Source organism: Mercenaria mercenaria, chromosome 2 (assembly GCF_021730395.1).
Source record: "Mercenaria mercenaria strain notata chromosome 2, MADL_Memer_1, whole genome shotgun sequence".
Lineage (NCBI taxonomy): Eukaryota > Metazoa > Mollusca > Bivalvia > Venerida > Veneridae > Mercenaria > Mercenaria mercenaria.
The window spans coordinates 63145367-63163601 of NC_069362.1; the positions used below are offsets into that span (position 1 = coordinate 63145367).

The following is an 18235-nucleotide window of genomic DNA, read 5'->3' on the forward strand; positions in this document are numbered from 1 at the left end:
CTTAGTACATCAATGTACTAAATATGTATTTCTTATAGAAACAGGAAATTTTGAAATTTAAGATCATGGCCATCAGTGAGTGGGCAACTCCCGTATTGACTGGGATTTCCCAATTTTTAATCTGCGTTAACTCAGGTCTCCTTATATAAATATATTCAGTAGTGTATGCCAACTCCGATTGAAACACTAAAGAGCATGTATTGAAGATTCCGTGGTCTCGGTCAATTCAAACTTTAAAAGCAGTCTTAAATTCATAAAATTGAAAGACGACATAATGGTCTTCAAGATACTGAAATCTTGCCAAATATTAACCCCCAGGGAAGTTATCATTTTTTTATTATAAACATGCACAGCACTTTACCATCAATATTTTCCCTCTCATGAATGCACTCAAAGCAGCTGCTCGTATGTTATGGATGAGATTTATGCAAGTTGTAAACCGTTACATATTTCTGGAATTACTCGCTTCGCTTAAATTGCTGGGTGAATAGATGTATGCGAATAGATATATGCAGTATCTGCAAATAATATGACTTCCAAAGTATTCACATTCATTAGGTACGATTAGAAATGAATACAGTGAAATAGACTCAAAGGCGGCATTTAACTTTGAACCTACTATTTCGCGCAAAATCGATCTTGAAAGAGATCAAATAGGTGCAAAAAAGATAAGCCTGGTTCAGGAGCACTACAATGAATATAGCGAGATAAACCAAGTGACATAACTCTGGGCTTACTTTTCGAACAGATAAACATTCGGAGTAACTATGGATACGATTGTAAGTTTGGTGCTAAAAAGACGGTGCCAAGTGTTCACATTACATTTTATTCAAAGTACCCAGAAAGTCAACCAGACATACAATATGAACAATAAGCTTGGTACTGCTCACCCTTTAGTTTCATTAAAACGGTATAAGCAATATAGTCCCCAAAAACTCCTTTTAGGGGCCACAACTCTGTGAAGAAATATCATTTAACAGGGAAGTGTTAATGTAAATGGCCGCTGTACTGATCATTTCTACATTTTCTGCAAGTTTCAAAGTTTTGTGACAGATGGACAGACTAACAGCATAAATCAATATGTCTTCTAATATACTGGGCTACAGAATACAAAAGACAGAGTAGATAGGAATGATTTTATTTCACCAAATAAATCTAAAACGAAACAAAAATATTTTACCTCCAATTTAGAGTATACTTAAAACAATAAAAATGCCTGGATTACAACAGCATTACAAAACTAAATTCTTTTTTTTATATTATGAAATGTTCACAGAAAATCTTGACAACGCGGGGCGACATTTAAAAGCTATTCAAGCCAGACAGAAAGCCAAAAAGGTAAATAGATTTGGTGTAGAAGCTAATGCAAAGTACAGCAAGAGTAAATCGGTTAACACTAACTTAACAGTACTCGATAGGAATATGTTAAATTTTCTTGGAGTATCAGTACGCTATGTCTGTATAGTACCAACAAATTTCAGTTTTATTTGATTTCCAAAGGAAAACGTGACGACAGTTTCTCTGCAACGTAAGTTTCTTGATTCTTTTTGTTTCAACATCTCTTGTTAACCGTTTACTTGCACAGCGGTCTTTAAATTTTATTCAGTCAGCAATGTTTGTTAAACAAAAATCAAAGGAGTAACACTAACTCTTTCACATGACGACGACTATGCAGAATGTCTTTTATCCTTGTTTGAACACCATGAGGATGTTATGTTTACATAATTCTATTGAACTAACTGACATCTAGTAAAAAGAGTGTATCAATAATCAAATGAAAAATTCATCAACTTTAATGACAATACCATTGACAATGATTTTACAAAAGAATATACTGAAATAATAACCAATCACTTTCAAGTCTCTATGCATTATCTTTACATTAGAAACTAAATAATCCACAAAATAAATTTCAGCCACAGATTACGATGAGTTTCAGATTTTTAGAATCTTCCCCAATTTCCTCCGCCACTTCGTCCACCACCACCATAGCCACCTGCAAAGAAAACCAGTACAGATACTTTATAACTGCTACTTAATACTCTCTTTACCTTCATAAAAAACAAGAAATATTACTTCTTGGAAATGTACTCTTATTACACATTCAGCAATGGAAACTTTAACTACTGCAAATCTAGCAAGAAATGTTCAGAAAGTACTGTGGTCTGAAAAGAAAATATTGCGTAACAGCTAATTGGGGAAAGAGATTTTAGTTTTGCATGCTTTGTTGGCAAATAAAACACAGTTTTGAGTTCAGGTACGTAGTAATCTAATAACGAAGGCCGAAAGCACGCAAAACTAAAATCTATTTCCATTCTAGTATGTTTCCTTTGTGCTAAAAGTAGGTCATTTTGCAAAACGTGTTTTAATCGACAAAATACACCGTAAACTCCTTTGTTTATATTAAAGAAAATCTTAAGTGTTAGAATTGTATTTAAAACATGCTTCAATTTATCCACCATGATAAATTCCCAAGTAAGCTATGAAAAAGAAACCTGATAATCACACAACTTTACATTTTTCTTTAAATGTTCAGGGTCTCGAGATAAAAAAAATCCTTTCTGCAGCCAGAAATACTGATCATTCTAGGGAAACATTTTACATAACACACATATATATATATATATCAATTTACAAATAAATGGATGAAATTGTTAATGCCGCAGTTTCAAAGTAAAAAATTGTAACTTTTCACAACACACATCATGTTAAGAATTGTGGTAAACGTTATAAATGACCAATCCAAGAACCTTGACCAGTCTATGTATATATACAGAAAATATCTACAATCAAGAAATGTAATACAGGGCATTTCAAAAACTGCCCTTACAGCTACAAGACCAATCACCTAAGTGAAAACACAGGTGTCATTAGTGTATATATAGAAACATCAATAATCAACAAATTTACGCAAAACAGGGCAATACAAAAACTGCCCTTACAGCTACAGGACAAATAACCTAGGTGAAAACACAGGTGTCATTAGTAATAGAAATATGTTATATATGTGCAAGAAAACCAGAGCTCGGAAATAAGAGATAGAATCTACGCTAATGGGATTGACACAATTCCATATTGTGGCATTACCTTGAGGTGTACCAAAAGGTTTTTTGGGAGACCCCCCAAAATCTCCTAAATTGGATTTGCGCTTCGCACCTAGTTGAAAGTTACCAGCTCCTGAGTATCCTTGGTTACCATAGCCACCACCATAACCGCCGCCGAAATCTCCATATCTACACAAGAAAACAAAAATATATGTGTATAAACAGAAAAGCTTTACGGGTCTCTCAATGAAGAACTTCATAACACAATTATTAGATACACATTCAAAGAAAATTTATATACCTGCCTGGAAAGAAAATTACACTAATTGCCGAAGGCCTGTTATGGTAAATTTCAAAGGAATCTAAATGAGGAGACATAATATTTAGTTGCAGGTTCATAACGTTAGCAAAAGGATTCTGCTAAATGGAATCTGTAACTTTTTGCACCAACTCTATATACAGTGATGTGTAATTTGTCTAGCAGACATACCCTCCTCCAAAACCTCCGCCATATCCTCCCATGCCCATTCCTCCACCACCACCTGAAATAACAAAAACAGAACATATGGCTTGTGACAATACCGTGTATAATTACTGGGAAAAAATTCAGAATTATTGAAACTCAACCAGACCCATTTATAGCAACCACAGAAGGGACCGACTGAAACTGGCCACTATAGACAGGTGACCACTGTATCCAGGTTGTCAATGAAGGGCCTCATTATGCTTGGCCTTTACACAAAGAAATTAAATCATTATGTCACATACAGTGTTCTAGACTGTTTCATCAAGTTAATATTTTTTACACTGGTAGTAGTGTACAAAAATGAAATCCTGTGATCTGACAACACAAGGATTCTTGTGACCAGGACATTGCATTTAGGTGGTTTATTTTCTAGCTGTGATCACATTAGGCAGGACCAATGCTATATAAAATTCATTATTTATAGCTAATTGAAAAGTTGACCATTCAAAGTAGGATTACTCTAATTATAGCAGGTTAAACTGTATATGAAATATCTCCTCTGATAAAATTAACATGTTTAAATCAAGTCTGTTAGAACTCAAAATTTCTCCATTTCTTAAGTTGGTTCCATTTTCATCATCAAGTTGCAATGTTTTTTCCATCTGTCCCTCAGGGCCAATTACTGGTCCTGTTTCCAATGCAAATTAGGCTTCTTTTTTTTTTAATTAAAAGCCAAACATTCTTAATCCAAAGAAAAAATTCCAAGCTGAAATGAATGTTTAAAAAGAAACAAAACTCTTGCATGTTATTTTTTTTTTCACTTATGACTGTAGGCCTGTATCTTAGCAACCCAAGACAGAAATCCTAAAAGATAAATTCTCTAAATTTCACCGAGGATACATAATTCAAAGAACACCAAAACCTTTCTGCTTACCTCGGCCATATCCTCTACTTCCTGGACTCATTGACAACAGAGGCTTGGGTCCACTACCGCCTCCACGGCCACCACCACCACCACCCATGCGTCCTCCTGCAGTATTAGGTCGTTTACGATTCTGTTGTTGAGGTCTGGAGCTTTGCGACTTCCTCTCTTCTATAAAACGTAAAAGCACCAATATGAAAAGATGGCATCAATATAAGACCCTAAAATCACCAAAACATTCTTTCTGGAATTATGTGACAAATTATTCAGCGATGTGATTGCACACTGACCAAAAACCAGGAAATAAGAGGATACTCCCTACAATCTTAAACAATATTACAATTTTTGCACTTACCTTGCCAAATCTAACAACTTCATTTTTCAATATTTTCTGTCATAAGATTTCTTATATAATGTTATGTAAATTATGTTACCCCCATACCCCAGAATTATGCATGGAATGGTATGCTTAGAAAGATTTCTAAGGAACATCTCCATGAGAATGAAATTGGCCAGGCTGTTTGCGAGATGTTTTGAACCTCATACATCAAATGATCCTATCAGCTCACCATCAGCGCTATCAGCAAACATAAAATCCATCATACAGCTCATGATTTACTGTAATTTGTAGCCCAGTTGAACTGTTTCAAACATCAAATCAAGATCATTCCAGAAAATAACAGGTTGTTTGTTACCCTGTTACAAAGTATGGCAAGTAGTGGTACATAGTGGTTTGCGGTAAGTTAAACCAAGTTTCCACCAATATCAGGGTTTTTTCTAGCTAATTTGGGAACATAGCCTATACCCCCAAAATTGGGAATTTTGATGAGTAAATGTTCCAAATTGGGAAATATTTAGTCCCATAGGATATAGTAAGGATGTGTTTAAGCACTTTCTCATACACTTGTTTCACATTGTACAACCTCTTTAACATACTTCCATTACAAAATTGTCCATAATTTGGACAATGTTTGTGCAATTTTGATGGAAATTTTTTCAGAATGTAGATTGGGAATTTTTGCACACATTTTGGGGGAAAAAACACATACTTTTTGGCATTGGGAATATAGCCGAATAACGGCTATAAAAATGGCGGAAAAAAACCCCTGAATATTCCGGCTTTCTTTACTCAACAAGGTATGGAGGTCAAAACTAAATTCCTACTTTGTAAAGCCACATTCATCCTGAAGATAATTCTCATGGTTCATACAGAATATCAGAGACAAAATTCAAGTACTTTTCAAGGACTTTTTACAATTTTTCAAGCACTATTTTTTTTCAAAACCACGACCTAATCTGAACAACTTTTATATGTAATGCAAAAATAAAACAACCATCACTTGTCACACCTTTGAAATGACATAATTCGATTATTAGATTGATGTGATTCACTATTTTGCTGAGGTTTATCGCTTTTCTTGTGATTTTTTAGCGCACTCCTACTAATGATACCTCAAAATTGTCACACGACATACAAATACACTTCGTTCTGACTGCTCTATAGGGCTTCAGCCACTGTTAATATTCGTCTTTTGTCCCCCGCTTACTTGAGTAAACACGTTTATTTTTCTTACTCATTTTAATTCACTGGAAACACTCGCAAATAGCTAAAAATTGCAAGTTATTATTCCCCGTACTTTTTTAAACGGAAACGTGCAAACGGTGATACAGTAGAAATAGCACTCTGTAAATATCGATAAAGTGTGGCCGTAGACCACTATAATAGCATACGAGTGACCCGATCCTGCAATTTCACGAATTTATTTTCATTTTCTCCAATTTATTTTAAGCCTTAAATTCTTTTTGCAAAGCAAAGTTACGGAAAGAATATTTTAAATGAGTGAAAGGTCAAATTCAAGGAGTTTTTTTCAAAATTCAAGTACTTTTCCAGCTTTTTAGGGTTTTTGTCATTTTCAAGGAGATTTCAGGGACTACCATCGAATTCAAGGACTTTTCAAGGCCTGTGTGAACCCTGATTCTGTATTAAAAATAAGAATCAAGCCATAATTATGTTATAAACCATTAATATGGTCACAAGCTTTTGTATCAGAGAAATGTTTACCAAAATCGGGGGCTGTTCTGACTAGTTTCACCTTCTGTCCTTCAATCTCTATCACATTGTTTGCCTTCAGCGTCTCCAGCGCTTTTTCTGCAGTTTCAAATTCCAGACATCCAAACCTGTCATAGATCAAGAAAATTGTCATTTTTCTTTACAGGACAACTATGTTACTTGAACAAACAAACTTGTATTTTTTTGTGAATAACTGTACTGTACGAAGTAAAATTCAACATTATTTAAAAAGAAAGCGGTGGTTATGTAGTTAGGGGGTCGTTCTTAACACTGCGATTGTTGGTCCAAGCCATGTTGAGGTCACGACAGCACCTTCTCATATGACACCAGTACTGGTTTTTCCAGGAAGTGGACCTGAGAGTGATTCCAGTAAGCTACAAGCTTTCATCAGACTCAAGCTAAAATAAGTTAGGATAAAGTATAAACTAAACAGGAAACTACATTATTATCATCTGATAAATGGCCTACCAATGTTTTTACCATATAAACAGAAAGCAAACTACATATTTTAAGATACAAACTTATTTTTGACATTCTGTTATATCAATCACTCAAAATAATACTTTGGTAAACATTTCATATTTCTGTAACACAGGCTGATAAATAAACTCCCAAAATTTAATAAAATAAAATATCATTACCATTGGAAGTTGTGTTGTCTGAGAGTGATTTCTTTAGCCTCTGGAAATTTCTCTACAAGCTGGTCTTTGCCAGTGTCCTTGTCTACGTAAGTTGCAAACAGGCTTCTCTTCATCTTCTCAGCTGAAACCACAAAATAAGTTTCTGAACTTCCTACTTAACTCTGCGACTCAAAAGTGCCTATTTACCATTTTAGTACACCAGGAGCTTTGTTTTGTTCAGAGCTTGCAACATTGTTTGTCAACTTATAAATGCGAGTAGAAATTAGCTCTGGTTGAGCGGAACTTGCAGCAATACAGGATAAGCTTGATATTTTACCTAAAGTGAAATAAATAAATCCAATCTATGACCTATTGGCCCCCAAAACAAAAAGGTTCATCTAATGAGCACAGGCAATCACAGTATGTCTGAAGACTTCTTCAGTTATTCAGCAGGAACCATTTCCAGTCTCAGTCACTGTGACCTAGACCTCTGAAACAGTAAGGGACATCTACTAACAATAGGCAATCATCCTATGAAGTTTGACAACTGTAGACCAAAGCCGTCCCTAATTATCGAGAGGAAATCATTTTCAGTCTTGACGTTGACCTTTTGAATTACTGACCCAAAATATAAGGTATCATCTACTGACCAGTGGCAATCAACTTGTGAAGTTTGACCTCTGTAAGACCACACACTCATTATTGATTAGAAACCAAATGGTCTACCTACTAATGGACAGACAAAAGACCGACAATAAGCAAAACAAGAGCTGTTACTAATGGTGACAAATGCCCCCGCAGCGCCTTGACCTTTGACCTGGTGACCCCAAAGTCAGTAGGGGTAGTGTACTCAGTAATATCAGCATGTGAAGTTTGAAGGTCCTGGGTGCAGTGGTTCGCGTGTAAAGTGCCTTCATGCAAAAAGTTAACGTTGTGACGAACGAACGAACTAACGGATGGAGAGTTGAAAACTAATATGCTCCCTTCCGGGGCATAACAACATTCTCCCTGTTATTAGAAAGGGGGCATACTTAAGCATCTAGCTCTTTTAAGACAACTATTCCTATTAAAATCATACAAGAGCAAGAAGAAATAACAAAAACATCAGATACCGAGGACTCGCCTTTTAAAACCCAGATCCACAAAATAAATTCACTAACCTTTCTTTTTCTCTTCTTCTATTTTCACCTTCTTGGCCTCATGTATCTGAGTCCTTACCTCTGAAATGATAAATACAAAATAATTCAATGGACTATGGGCAAACTGACAAACGGACAGTTTGTTTGTTTTGGGTTTAACGCAGTTTTTCAACAGTATTTCAGTCATGTAACGGTGGGCAGTTAACCTAACCAGTGTTCCTGGATTCTGTACCAGTACAAACCTGTTCTCCGCAAGTAACTGCCAACTTCCCCTCATGAATCAGAGGTGGAGGACTAATGATTTCAGACACAATGTCATTTATCAAACAGTCTCGGAGAACATGCGCCCTGCCCGAGGATCGAACTCACGACCCCGCAATCCCTAGACCAACGCTCTACCTAATGAGCTAAGCAAACGGAGAGAGCTGAAAAAACTTCGGGGCACAGTGCCCTTCTATTCTGCTCTAAAAAATTCCTATTATAATTTATACATCAGTGCAATAGCATGTAGTTCTTTTATAAAGTTTGCCAGAGAAAAACATCCAATCAAAAGTTTTGCTACATCAAAGAGAAGATGAATTTGTTACCTTCCACATGTCTCCTTAGCTCGTCAGGGAACTTCACAGAAACATCTCTAGAAGGACTGAGCTTCAGGTTTGTCAAGCGGTCATACAACACTAACAAGTACTCTTGGGTTCGGATTTCAAATGGTAAGGTAATGTATCTGTAATAACAACAACACTGATTCAATGCTAGTGTCACAGCAAACACAGAAAGTAATTCAATTACAATTACTCATTTTTTCCTACAAAATATAAACATTTTTAACATGATGTATGTTTTTTTCCAGCAGTAACAATTTCAGCAGTAATAGTTTATCAGTTCAGTCTTAAATGTACTTGATCCAGTACCAGTACTAACTTTTTCATCAAATAACTAGCAACTCCCCATAATCAGGAGATCTACAAACGAGTTGTGTGAAATTACCATGCAGAAAAATCCCCTTCCTCCAATGATTAAACTCTTGGCCTCGAAGAGACAACAAAATGCCCTGCCCCCTCTGCAGGTTGCCCAATTAATTTAGGTACCTTAATTATATACAGCAGGCAATTTTCAGCTGCAAGTAGTTCACTATTAGTAAGTAACTATTAAAATATGTCAAAGTAAGTGCACGATTACCCAAGCTTGTCAGTCTGATCAGAGTCGAGAATGGGAACAGTATCAAAGGTGATATCAAATCTCTGAGCCATAGCCATCAATTTGTTCAATTCAGGTGTAGACAAATCCTCCTGACGAATAGGCCCAACAGTAAAAGTGATTTTTGAAACTGAAATAAAATCATTTAATTAAAAAAATAAAATATGAATTTATAGTTTATAAAACATTCACTTTCAAAAATATACAAAATAAAATACTCTTAGTCTGCTGTAAAATACTGCTTTCTTCTACATAATTGAGCAAACTTACAATTTCAAATTGATTTTATTCTTCTTTGTTAGAATTCAAATATACCTGATAAACAAATTTTCCCATACAGACATACAAGAAAATCAAGACTGATTTGTTATAAATCTTAAGTTACATGTTTTAAAAAGCACCTACTCTTTCTCACTACTCCTGGCTTTTTCTCCACTTCCTCATGACCATCGTTTGTGGCACCATTTGCTGTCATCTTGCTGTAAATACAACTAAACTGTCTTAGTGAATCAGCTTTACTTATGACTTAGAGGCACTTAATGGGATTTACTTTTAAAAATGCAGCCAGATTCTGGCTGTTTCCAATCTAAAATAGAACACAGTTTGATATAGGAATCATCTAGGTTCAAACATCCTCATACCAGCCAACTTCCCCCAAGTAAAAATTGCACTTCAAAAGGAAGGAGCCTATACCCTATTATTTGGGGAAAAATAGCTAGGTATTTTCGAAGTGGCTACGAGTCGGACCTTATTTTGGGAATGCCAGTAGCCACCAACACCGGTTCAATAAGGAAAATACCGTAATTTGTCTTAATAATAATGAAAACTTAACAAAATATAATTGATGCCTTTCTGAATAACATTTTAAAATGTGTGATAGCAATTCGATAACTGTTAACTAGTGATGGGCCGATTAGCGGATATAACTGTTTGACGGCTAGAAAAGTCCAACCGATTCCGATAATCGATTATGTTTTCTCCGAGTCGATAGCGGGTACGAATCTACACGGGTATGAACGAAGGTTTCCGAAGGGAAATACGTTGCATGAGAATTTATGTTTACCTTGAAATATCCGAAATATGGACTACCTGCATACATAATGGATAAAACAGAAGTATGCGGACAATCAAACGTTAGTATTGGCTTTGACTAAATACAGAGTTGGTGCGCCCGTGATATATTACAGACTCCGGTATATACCGGTTTAACTAAATTTGAACAAAAATACCTTAAATGTATATATTTTGTAACCATGGTGATTCTAACCCTAACCTTTAGTCAGTATATTATGCACATTATACACTAAATGCGTGAGGACATGCAAGAAAATGAGTATTTTTGCCGTCCGTTCCATTTGATAATAATTCCGCGCATGGGCTGAACGGCTGCACCAACTCTGCAATGAGAAACATTCGTTAGTATTTCGTTTCAGTTATCCAATGAAAATGGATTTAACATCTTACAGTTAGGCACAGCTGTTAACATGGCGGCGTCCATAGCTTCAATAAAAGTGAGGCAAAATAAATTAGAGAAACTTTGATAAATTTTCGTATTTTACAACAGTATGCCCGAGGGAATTTATCTGTTGAAACTGGACACTAATGCCGTCAAATTTCCGTGTCCATGATGTAATTTCAATGGAAAGAACTTTGGTGTTTTTATGCAGTTGCAGTTGTCATCGAATTGTCATGATTTTTTTCTGCCGAAATTCCGTTTACCCAGTACCGCTGACCAGTGTACATAAAAATAATAATGGAAACAGATTAAACTCTGATTTTTATCTGATCATTTTTTTACCAAGCTTCATGACATTGTTATATGCCATAGCAACAAGTAGCTGGAACATGGTGCTACACAGTAGTGTCAGGCTATGGTAACCATTGTATGAAAATATTTATATTACCGAAAAATAACTGAATTCATTTAATGATTTTCTACAATCACTATTTTTGTCAGCCAGAGAAAGACTGAAATATCTGTACTTCCTTCCTGTATGCTAGATATGTTACAGGTACAGGTATACCAGTCAACTGTCACAAATGACAGCTATGAGTCTATGATACATGTACACCAGATTGCAATTTATTGTTGTTTCCCTGTCTGCAACTAATTAGTCAATTCTAAACAAGTTTCTGTTTACCAGGAACCAGCTTTAAAACATCTGATTAATGGTAGTTCTTAATTTTTCAAAAGAGCATATGAATTTTAAGTAAAACAGTCACTTTAAAGACATGACTATCTGAATAAACAAGTATGAAAATAAATAACATTCAACCGATTATTTTTCAGATACATCGCATCGGTTTGCTAACCGATTCCAACCGATAATCGGTTGGAGTTTTCCAACCTATGTCCCATCACTACTGCTAACTTAATCTAATGAATAACAGTTTACAAGATAGCAAAACTATTGTTGAAATGCAAAAAAAAAAAACCCTAGGCAGTGCAGTAACAATGGTTTGGAAATTTTAAGTTAAGTCAAAGATGAACTAAATCGACTTAGTTCTCTACACATTCCAACTAAAACTACTAAGACACGCTGCGACCTCCCATGGTTAACTCCCAAGATCCTTAGGCAAATCCGCAAGCGTGATAAAATGTATACTAAATTGAGGAAATCCAACCAATCCCCATGTAAAAGTAACACCTTCAAAGCCCTTAAATATAGCATCCAAAAACAGCTAAGGAACTCATACTGGTCTTACCTAGAATCAGTCATATTCATGGACGATTCACAACCAGGTAAAAATAAGAAATTCTATTCCTTCATAAAACATAAGAAAACAGAAAATTGTGGTGTAGCACCTCTTAAGCATGAGGGTCTAACATATACTGACCCTGCCACCAAGGCCAATATACTAAATAGGCAATTTGAGTCGGTCTTCTCAAAACCACAACCACTCAGTTTGAAGCAACTCTGCAAAAAAGTTACTACAAACACTTCAGCACCCAACATGCCCATGATCTCCGTTACAGAAGAGGGTGTTGATAAACTCCTGCAGGGGCTCTCTCCAAACAAAGCCTCTGGCCCAGATGAACTCTCACCAAGAGTTCTAAAAGAGCTACACCACGAGATAGCGCCCATCCTTACAATTATATTTAGGTCATCCCTGGAAACTGGCTGTGTCCCGCCAGATTGGAGAAGTGCAGTTGTCGCCCCTGTTTATAAGAAAGGCCCGAAATCCAAGGCCAGTAACTACAGGCCAATATCTCTCACCTGCATAGCTTCCAAATTATTGGAACACATTCTAGTCTCCAACATCATGACACATTTTGACAATAATGACCTCTTAAGCCAGTACCAGCATGGCTTCAGATCTAAGCATAGCTGTGAATCACAACTGATCAGCTTTACACAAGAAGTTTACGACAACCTTGAGCAAGGTCAACAAACAGATGTAATAGTAATGGATTTTAGTAAAGCATTCGACAAGGTTGATCACAATAAATTGATATTTAAACTTAATGAGCTGGGTGTCCACCCTCTGGTATCACAGTGGATAAAGTCATTTCTGAAGGGTCGAACCCAAAGAGTAGTTGTAGACGGCTGCACTTCTGACACCCTGCCTGTCCTGTCCGGTGTCCCTCAGGGATCCGTCCTAGGGCCCTGTCTCTTTCTGACTTACATTAATGACCTACCAGATTCTATTAGAAGTAAGGCAAGACTGTTTGCAGATGATACCATAGTATACCTTACAGTAAAGTCCTCATCTGATGCCCAAACACTACAAAAAGATTTGTACGCCCTTGAAAAGTGGGAACAGGACTGGTCAATGGAATTCAATCCAGACAAGTGTGAGGTGCTGAGAATTACTCGCAAACGAAACCCTGTCATGTTTCCTTACACCCTGCATGACAAGGAACTGAAATCTACCGATACCTCTAAATACTTAGGTGTTACACTAACTAAAGACTTAAACTGGTCTGAACATATTAATACTATTTCCTCTAAAGCAAACAACTCTCTTAAATTCATCAAAAGAAATGTTCAGACAACAAACATAAAGGTCAAAGAGAAAGCCTATAACACCTATGTCCGTCCACAACTCGAGTATTGCTCATCCATCTGGCACCCCTGGCAAAAGTCCCTCTCATACAAAGTCGAAAAAGTGCAAAGATCAGCTGCACGGTTTATCTTTAACGACTATTACTATACAAGCAGTGTAACCCAGATGATTAACACCCTAAACTGGCAAACTTTAGAACAACGGCGCATACAATCTTCTCTCATCTATTTTTACAAAATCCGAACAAATCATGTATGCGTGGACCATAACCATCTAACTCCGACCAGAAACCTGAACTACCTAATTCCACAGTCACGTACTCAATACCACATGAATTCCTTCTTCCCCCGTACAATCAGACTATGGAATGGCCTTCCCCAATATGTACAGTCCAGCCCCAGCCTCAACATATTTGCTGAGCGGCTGGCCACTGTACATCTGCAGTAACTTCCTTCACTATGTTTTTTAACTTAGCACCTGTAGTAATTTTTATTCTTTGCACCTAATGAGTTTTCTCATTTTTAACACTGCCCAGACAAGCGCCTTCCAGTCATAATCGTTAATGATTGTTGGAAGTATCGTGTAGATGTAGATTGGGAAAAACAAGATTTTTAAAGTACTAACCAAACAGCCTAAGGCTTGAGGTTTCCCTTCACCTATTCATGGACCAAGGGAGGCAACTCCAAAAAAAGCAAAATTATCCCGATGCTCATTCAAGTCTATCTATCTATTTATACTGCAGCGCTCCTCTCTGCGAGTATTACGTGCAGCTGATTCAGTTCACAACTGAAATTTTACAATTTTGTAAACTTCCGTTCACAACGGCCGATATCCCAAAATTATGGTAGTGTAAATTTTCCACCACATCACGATTTTTTCTTTGTTTACCCCACCCACCAAAAAATGACTGGGAGTGGAACTGGAAGAGAAATTTTGCAATATCACATCACATATGAATCTGCAAACAATTATAAGAGAGTTCAAAAATGTAATAAGTTCGAATAGAATACCTGCTTTCTGGTGTTTGAGAATTGAAAAACGGAATACTTCGATGAAACAATATTAGCTGGCCGCCCACGCTGCGTGTTTGCGCGCTGTTCACGTGATATCTCGCGATAATAAAATAAATAACTCAAAGAAATATTAACTTCCACAAAGTCTAGTAAAAAGTACCAAGGACGTAAAGATTGACGCCCTTGAATGAATTAATAAATATAATCTACATATTCCCCGTATTTATTGAGTTTTTCTGTCTGTCTGTCTGTCTGTCTGACTGACTGACTGACTTTCCTACTCCACTTTCAATGCGGAAAAAAATATATATACTGTATAGATCTACTGTAGGCTACTCAGTACAGTATGGACAATTTTTTCCAAACTCTGGTGGACGGTTTGTCATCAGGTGAGTTAAATGATTAAAACCACTGCTTCAGCTATCTAGGGATTGTGGTTGGAGTGCAGGAACTTTTTGAATTTAATCCACAGGCAATCGGCGTGTGACTTTGACCCCTTATGAATGATGGACCCCCCACCCTGTTCTCTACAACCCAGATCCCCAACATAATAACAGAAAAACACATTTCCAAAAAAAAAAAAAAAAGCTATATATAAAAAATAATAAAGGTATGGTACTTTACGGCCAAACATTAAGGAAAAAATGGAATGGCCTCAGTAACGATCTCACTGCATGCGTACACAATTTTCGGTCGATTTTTGGAAATCTGGTCTTAATCAACGCATAAAGCATAAATCTTAACGGTAAACATGCACTTTGGTCTCAAGGCTGCATCATTTTGATGCAGCGAGACGCTATTCTTTGACAAAATCATCTCGTACACGAGGTGACCTAACCCGTATATTTCTCGGGCCAATAGACAAGTCAATGGCAGCCACCTATTCCCTTCGTTATTTCCAAGCACAGTCGTGGCCATCCTTTAGAAACATAAATAATTAGTCGCTTACCTATAATACTTCGTCCAGTTTCTCGCATCTCTTGTGCTTTTTTGCTGGTTCAGTTTTTATAGTTATGGCAGTTTATTAGGTCTTGGCCTAAAACAGCAGCTGTCACATGGTTTTTTATTTATCAGTATGATATTTTATAGAATTGTTGTTAATACATAGTCCATAGTCGGTTCAAAAGCACATGGAGTGCTTATGTTGTATTGTTACTTATCTTGCCGACTCAAATATCTTATCTTTAACTTCTGGTGCCTTGAGGTTTTACCACGATAATAATGGCGACTGCGCACATGGCAGCACGCCACTGTCTTCATTTTTTTTTTGTTCTGCTGCTCTTTTCCGCATACCAATGTTGAATGGCACTTTTGAGTCTTGCCACGGAAATAAAAAATTGCTGATTCCAGGTACTTGAAATTGCATTTTTAGACGTTATTTATCTAAGGTTTATATACAATAATAAAACGAGTTTGTAATGAGGATATAATAATTCAGCAAACACAAAAGGAACTTGCGTTGTGATGCATATGGTATATGAATATTTAGGTGTCTTTGTGTTCTTTCCTAAAATTTAGGTGCCTTATATTTAGGACTTATTGTCTTTTATAGGATTAGAGAGAGAGAGAGAGAGAGAGAGAGAGAGAGAGAGAGAGAGAGAGAGAGGGAGATATATATATATATAATATAAAAAGAAACATTATTTTACTAGCTGGCGCTTACCAACCGGTCTCTCTTCAGTAACAAGATCCGCCTTTGACAGGGCTCGAACTTCCGACCCCCTGAATGTGGAACAGATGTAGATCTGCGGAACAGATCTGCCTATAGGCTTAAGTGTAATTGTTCAGTGGATTTTTTCTAACTTACAATAGTAGCTTACACATCTTACACTTAAAACTACAAAACAAATCTATCTCTGATCTGTCTGTTGTTGTTGTGGACTTTTTAAATGACAATGAATAACATCGAAACGTTTTTCAGTTGTTGTTGTTGTGCTGGCAGTGAATATGATCGAGAAGTACAGCAGTGGCTGTTGTTATGACAATTGGTAGGGTCAAAAGATAATAGGTAAGGGTAGATTTCTCGGAAGCACAGAGCACTAAAAACACAGCCTCAGAGCCACACATTTGCAAAGTAGGCCCACAACAAAAAGAAGCTGTAACGGAAAAATATTACAGACGGGTTGCTTCAAACATCTAACAAGTGCATATAAATTTATGCCAAATACAGGTAAGGGATAGAAAGGGGGTGGGGGAGGAGGCTGAAGGGGAAAGTAGAACAAGGATGAATATACAAGACATAATTCTGTTGTTGCTGTACTGGCAGTGAATAGGGTCGAGATGTTCAACAGTGAATAGGGTCGATACGTAATTTAGTTATTGTTGTATTGGCAATGGATAGGGTCGAGACGTAATTTAACTATTGTTTTACTGGCAATGGCAGGATCTAGACGTAATTTAATTATTGTTGTACTGGCAATGGATAGGGTAGAAACGTAATGTAATTGCAGAATAGTGTCGAGGCGAAATTAAGTTGCTGTTATATTGACAGTGGGTAGGGTCGAGACGTAATTTAACTGTTGTTGCAGCCTGTACTGGCAACTGACAGGAGCGGACATAATTCAATTATTATTGTACTGTCAACGGATATGGTCTAGACGTAATTCAATGGGGATAATAAGAACAGAGTTACCTCTGGTTATCTCCACAGAGGGCGCTGGAGAAATAAAGGGTAAACATCATCTCGCCTGACCTTAGATTTACTATAGAATGTAGTAGAGATTCTGCGTAATAAACACTAATTAATTTGTAATTTCCTAGGTATTTGACCCTAAACACTAATTAATTTGCAATTTCCTAGATATTTGACCCAGAACAAAATAAAATCTTAGAAAATAGTCAAATGAATTACTTAAACACATTTATTTAAAGGATTGAATTTGATTATGGTTCAGTATTGTTGTGTACCTCTATGTAAGGGTTATGAAGGAATTCATTTTCCAAAAGAACAACATTTAAAAGGATTGATGGAGAGTAGCAGTAAACTAGAAGATCCTGGGAATAAGACAAAACTGTGGCAACCTAGTAAACATGATATTGTTTCAAAATATTAAGATCTGACTTGCCAAAAACAAAACTTAATCTTGGGTCAAGGATTACATTTGTGTGCTTCAACATAGCTAATTTCCGCAGGTGTATTGTTGGTAAACTTGCATAACTATTATTGTTTTGCGCAGAAATACTAAGAAATATGAACTATTAATGCTGGGCTGTTATATATTTATTTCAACTACATACAATTATTTATCATAGAATGAACATCATATTGTACTGCAAATGTCTACATATATCATCATCAATGTTATTTCACAGATGATCAGCTATTTATTTCCGCAGATACTTTTTGTAGAACAGTTCTAGCTTTGTGTTACAGTACTCATGATCTAGTTTTGTACAAAAATATCCTTGAATATATACATAATGAAAAAGCAATATTGTCTTTTACTTATATACATCTGTCCCTGTATCTGATAATAGTAGTTTGAAGTTTTCTTTAGCTCAATTTCTCCGTCCGTATACTCCAAGTATGGAAACAATTTCCCAGGTTGGATCATTTCTTCTTTCCCAGCATATGGACATTTAACCTCAACTATTGTTTGTTCATTGATGACTCCGTCGGGTGTTGCAGCCAGATATGGTCTTTCTCTACATATGAATAAACCACAGTTGTTAACACTATATCCCGTTTGCTTTTCAAATTTCTTAACTGCTGTTTTTTCATATTGCTTCCCAATTTAGGGAAGTGGATCCTATGG

At 36.4% G+C, this 18235-nt stretch overlaps 1 protein-coding gene across 2 annotated transcripts; it reads right to left on the bottom strand.

Annotated features, from left to right (window-relative positions):
* Window positions 1-1122: 1122 nt before the first annotated feature.
* LOC123564119 (heterogeneous nuclear ribonucleoproteins A2/B1-like) lies at window positions 1123-14630 on the bottom strand. 2 transcript variants are annotated; one of them, XM_053536734.1, is made up of 11 exons: window positions 14478-14630; window positions 9865-9938; window positions 9442-9589; window positions 8850-8986; window positions 8284-8343; window positions 7145-7265; window positions 6495-6610; window positions 4445-4603; window positions 3535-3586; window positions 3157-3233; window positions 1123-1996 (listed from the first exon to the last, which is right to left on the bottom strand). In XM_053536734.1, exons 2-11 carry the CDS (start codon window positions 9932-9934, stop codon window positions 1944-1946), a joined length of 993 nt encoding a protein of 330 aa, XP_053392709.1. In that variant the 5' UTR covers window positions 9935-9938; window positions 14478-14630; the 3' UTR covers window positions 1123-1943. The 2 variants fall into 2 exon arrangements, with proteins under 2 accessions (XP_053392709.1, XP_045213388.1); XM_045357453.2 differs by having other exon boundaries at window positions 3088-3233.
* Between the last annotated feature and the right edge of the window lie 3605 nt (window positions 14631-18235).

Coding starts and splice junctions, on each gene's coding strand:
- LOC123564119 (XM_045357453.2), bottom strand. CDS start 9,934: ATGACAGCAAATGGTGCCACAAACGATGGTCATGAGGAAGTGGAGAAA. Junction 8,344..8,849: donor GCTAAGGAGACATGTGGAAG/GTAACAAATTCA, acceptor TTATCATTTCAG/AGGTAAGGACTCAGATACAT. Junction 6,611..7,144: donor AGACAACACAACTTCCAATG/GTAATGATATTT, acceptor GATCTATGACAG/GTTTGGATGTCTGGAATTTG.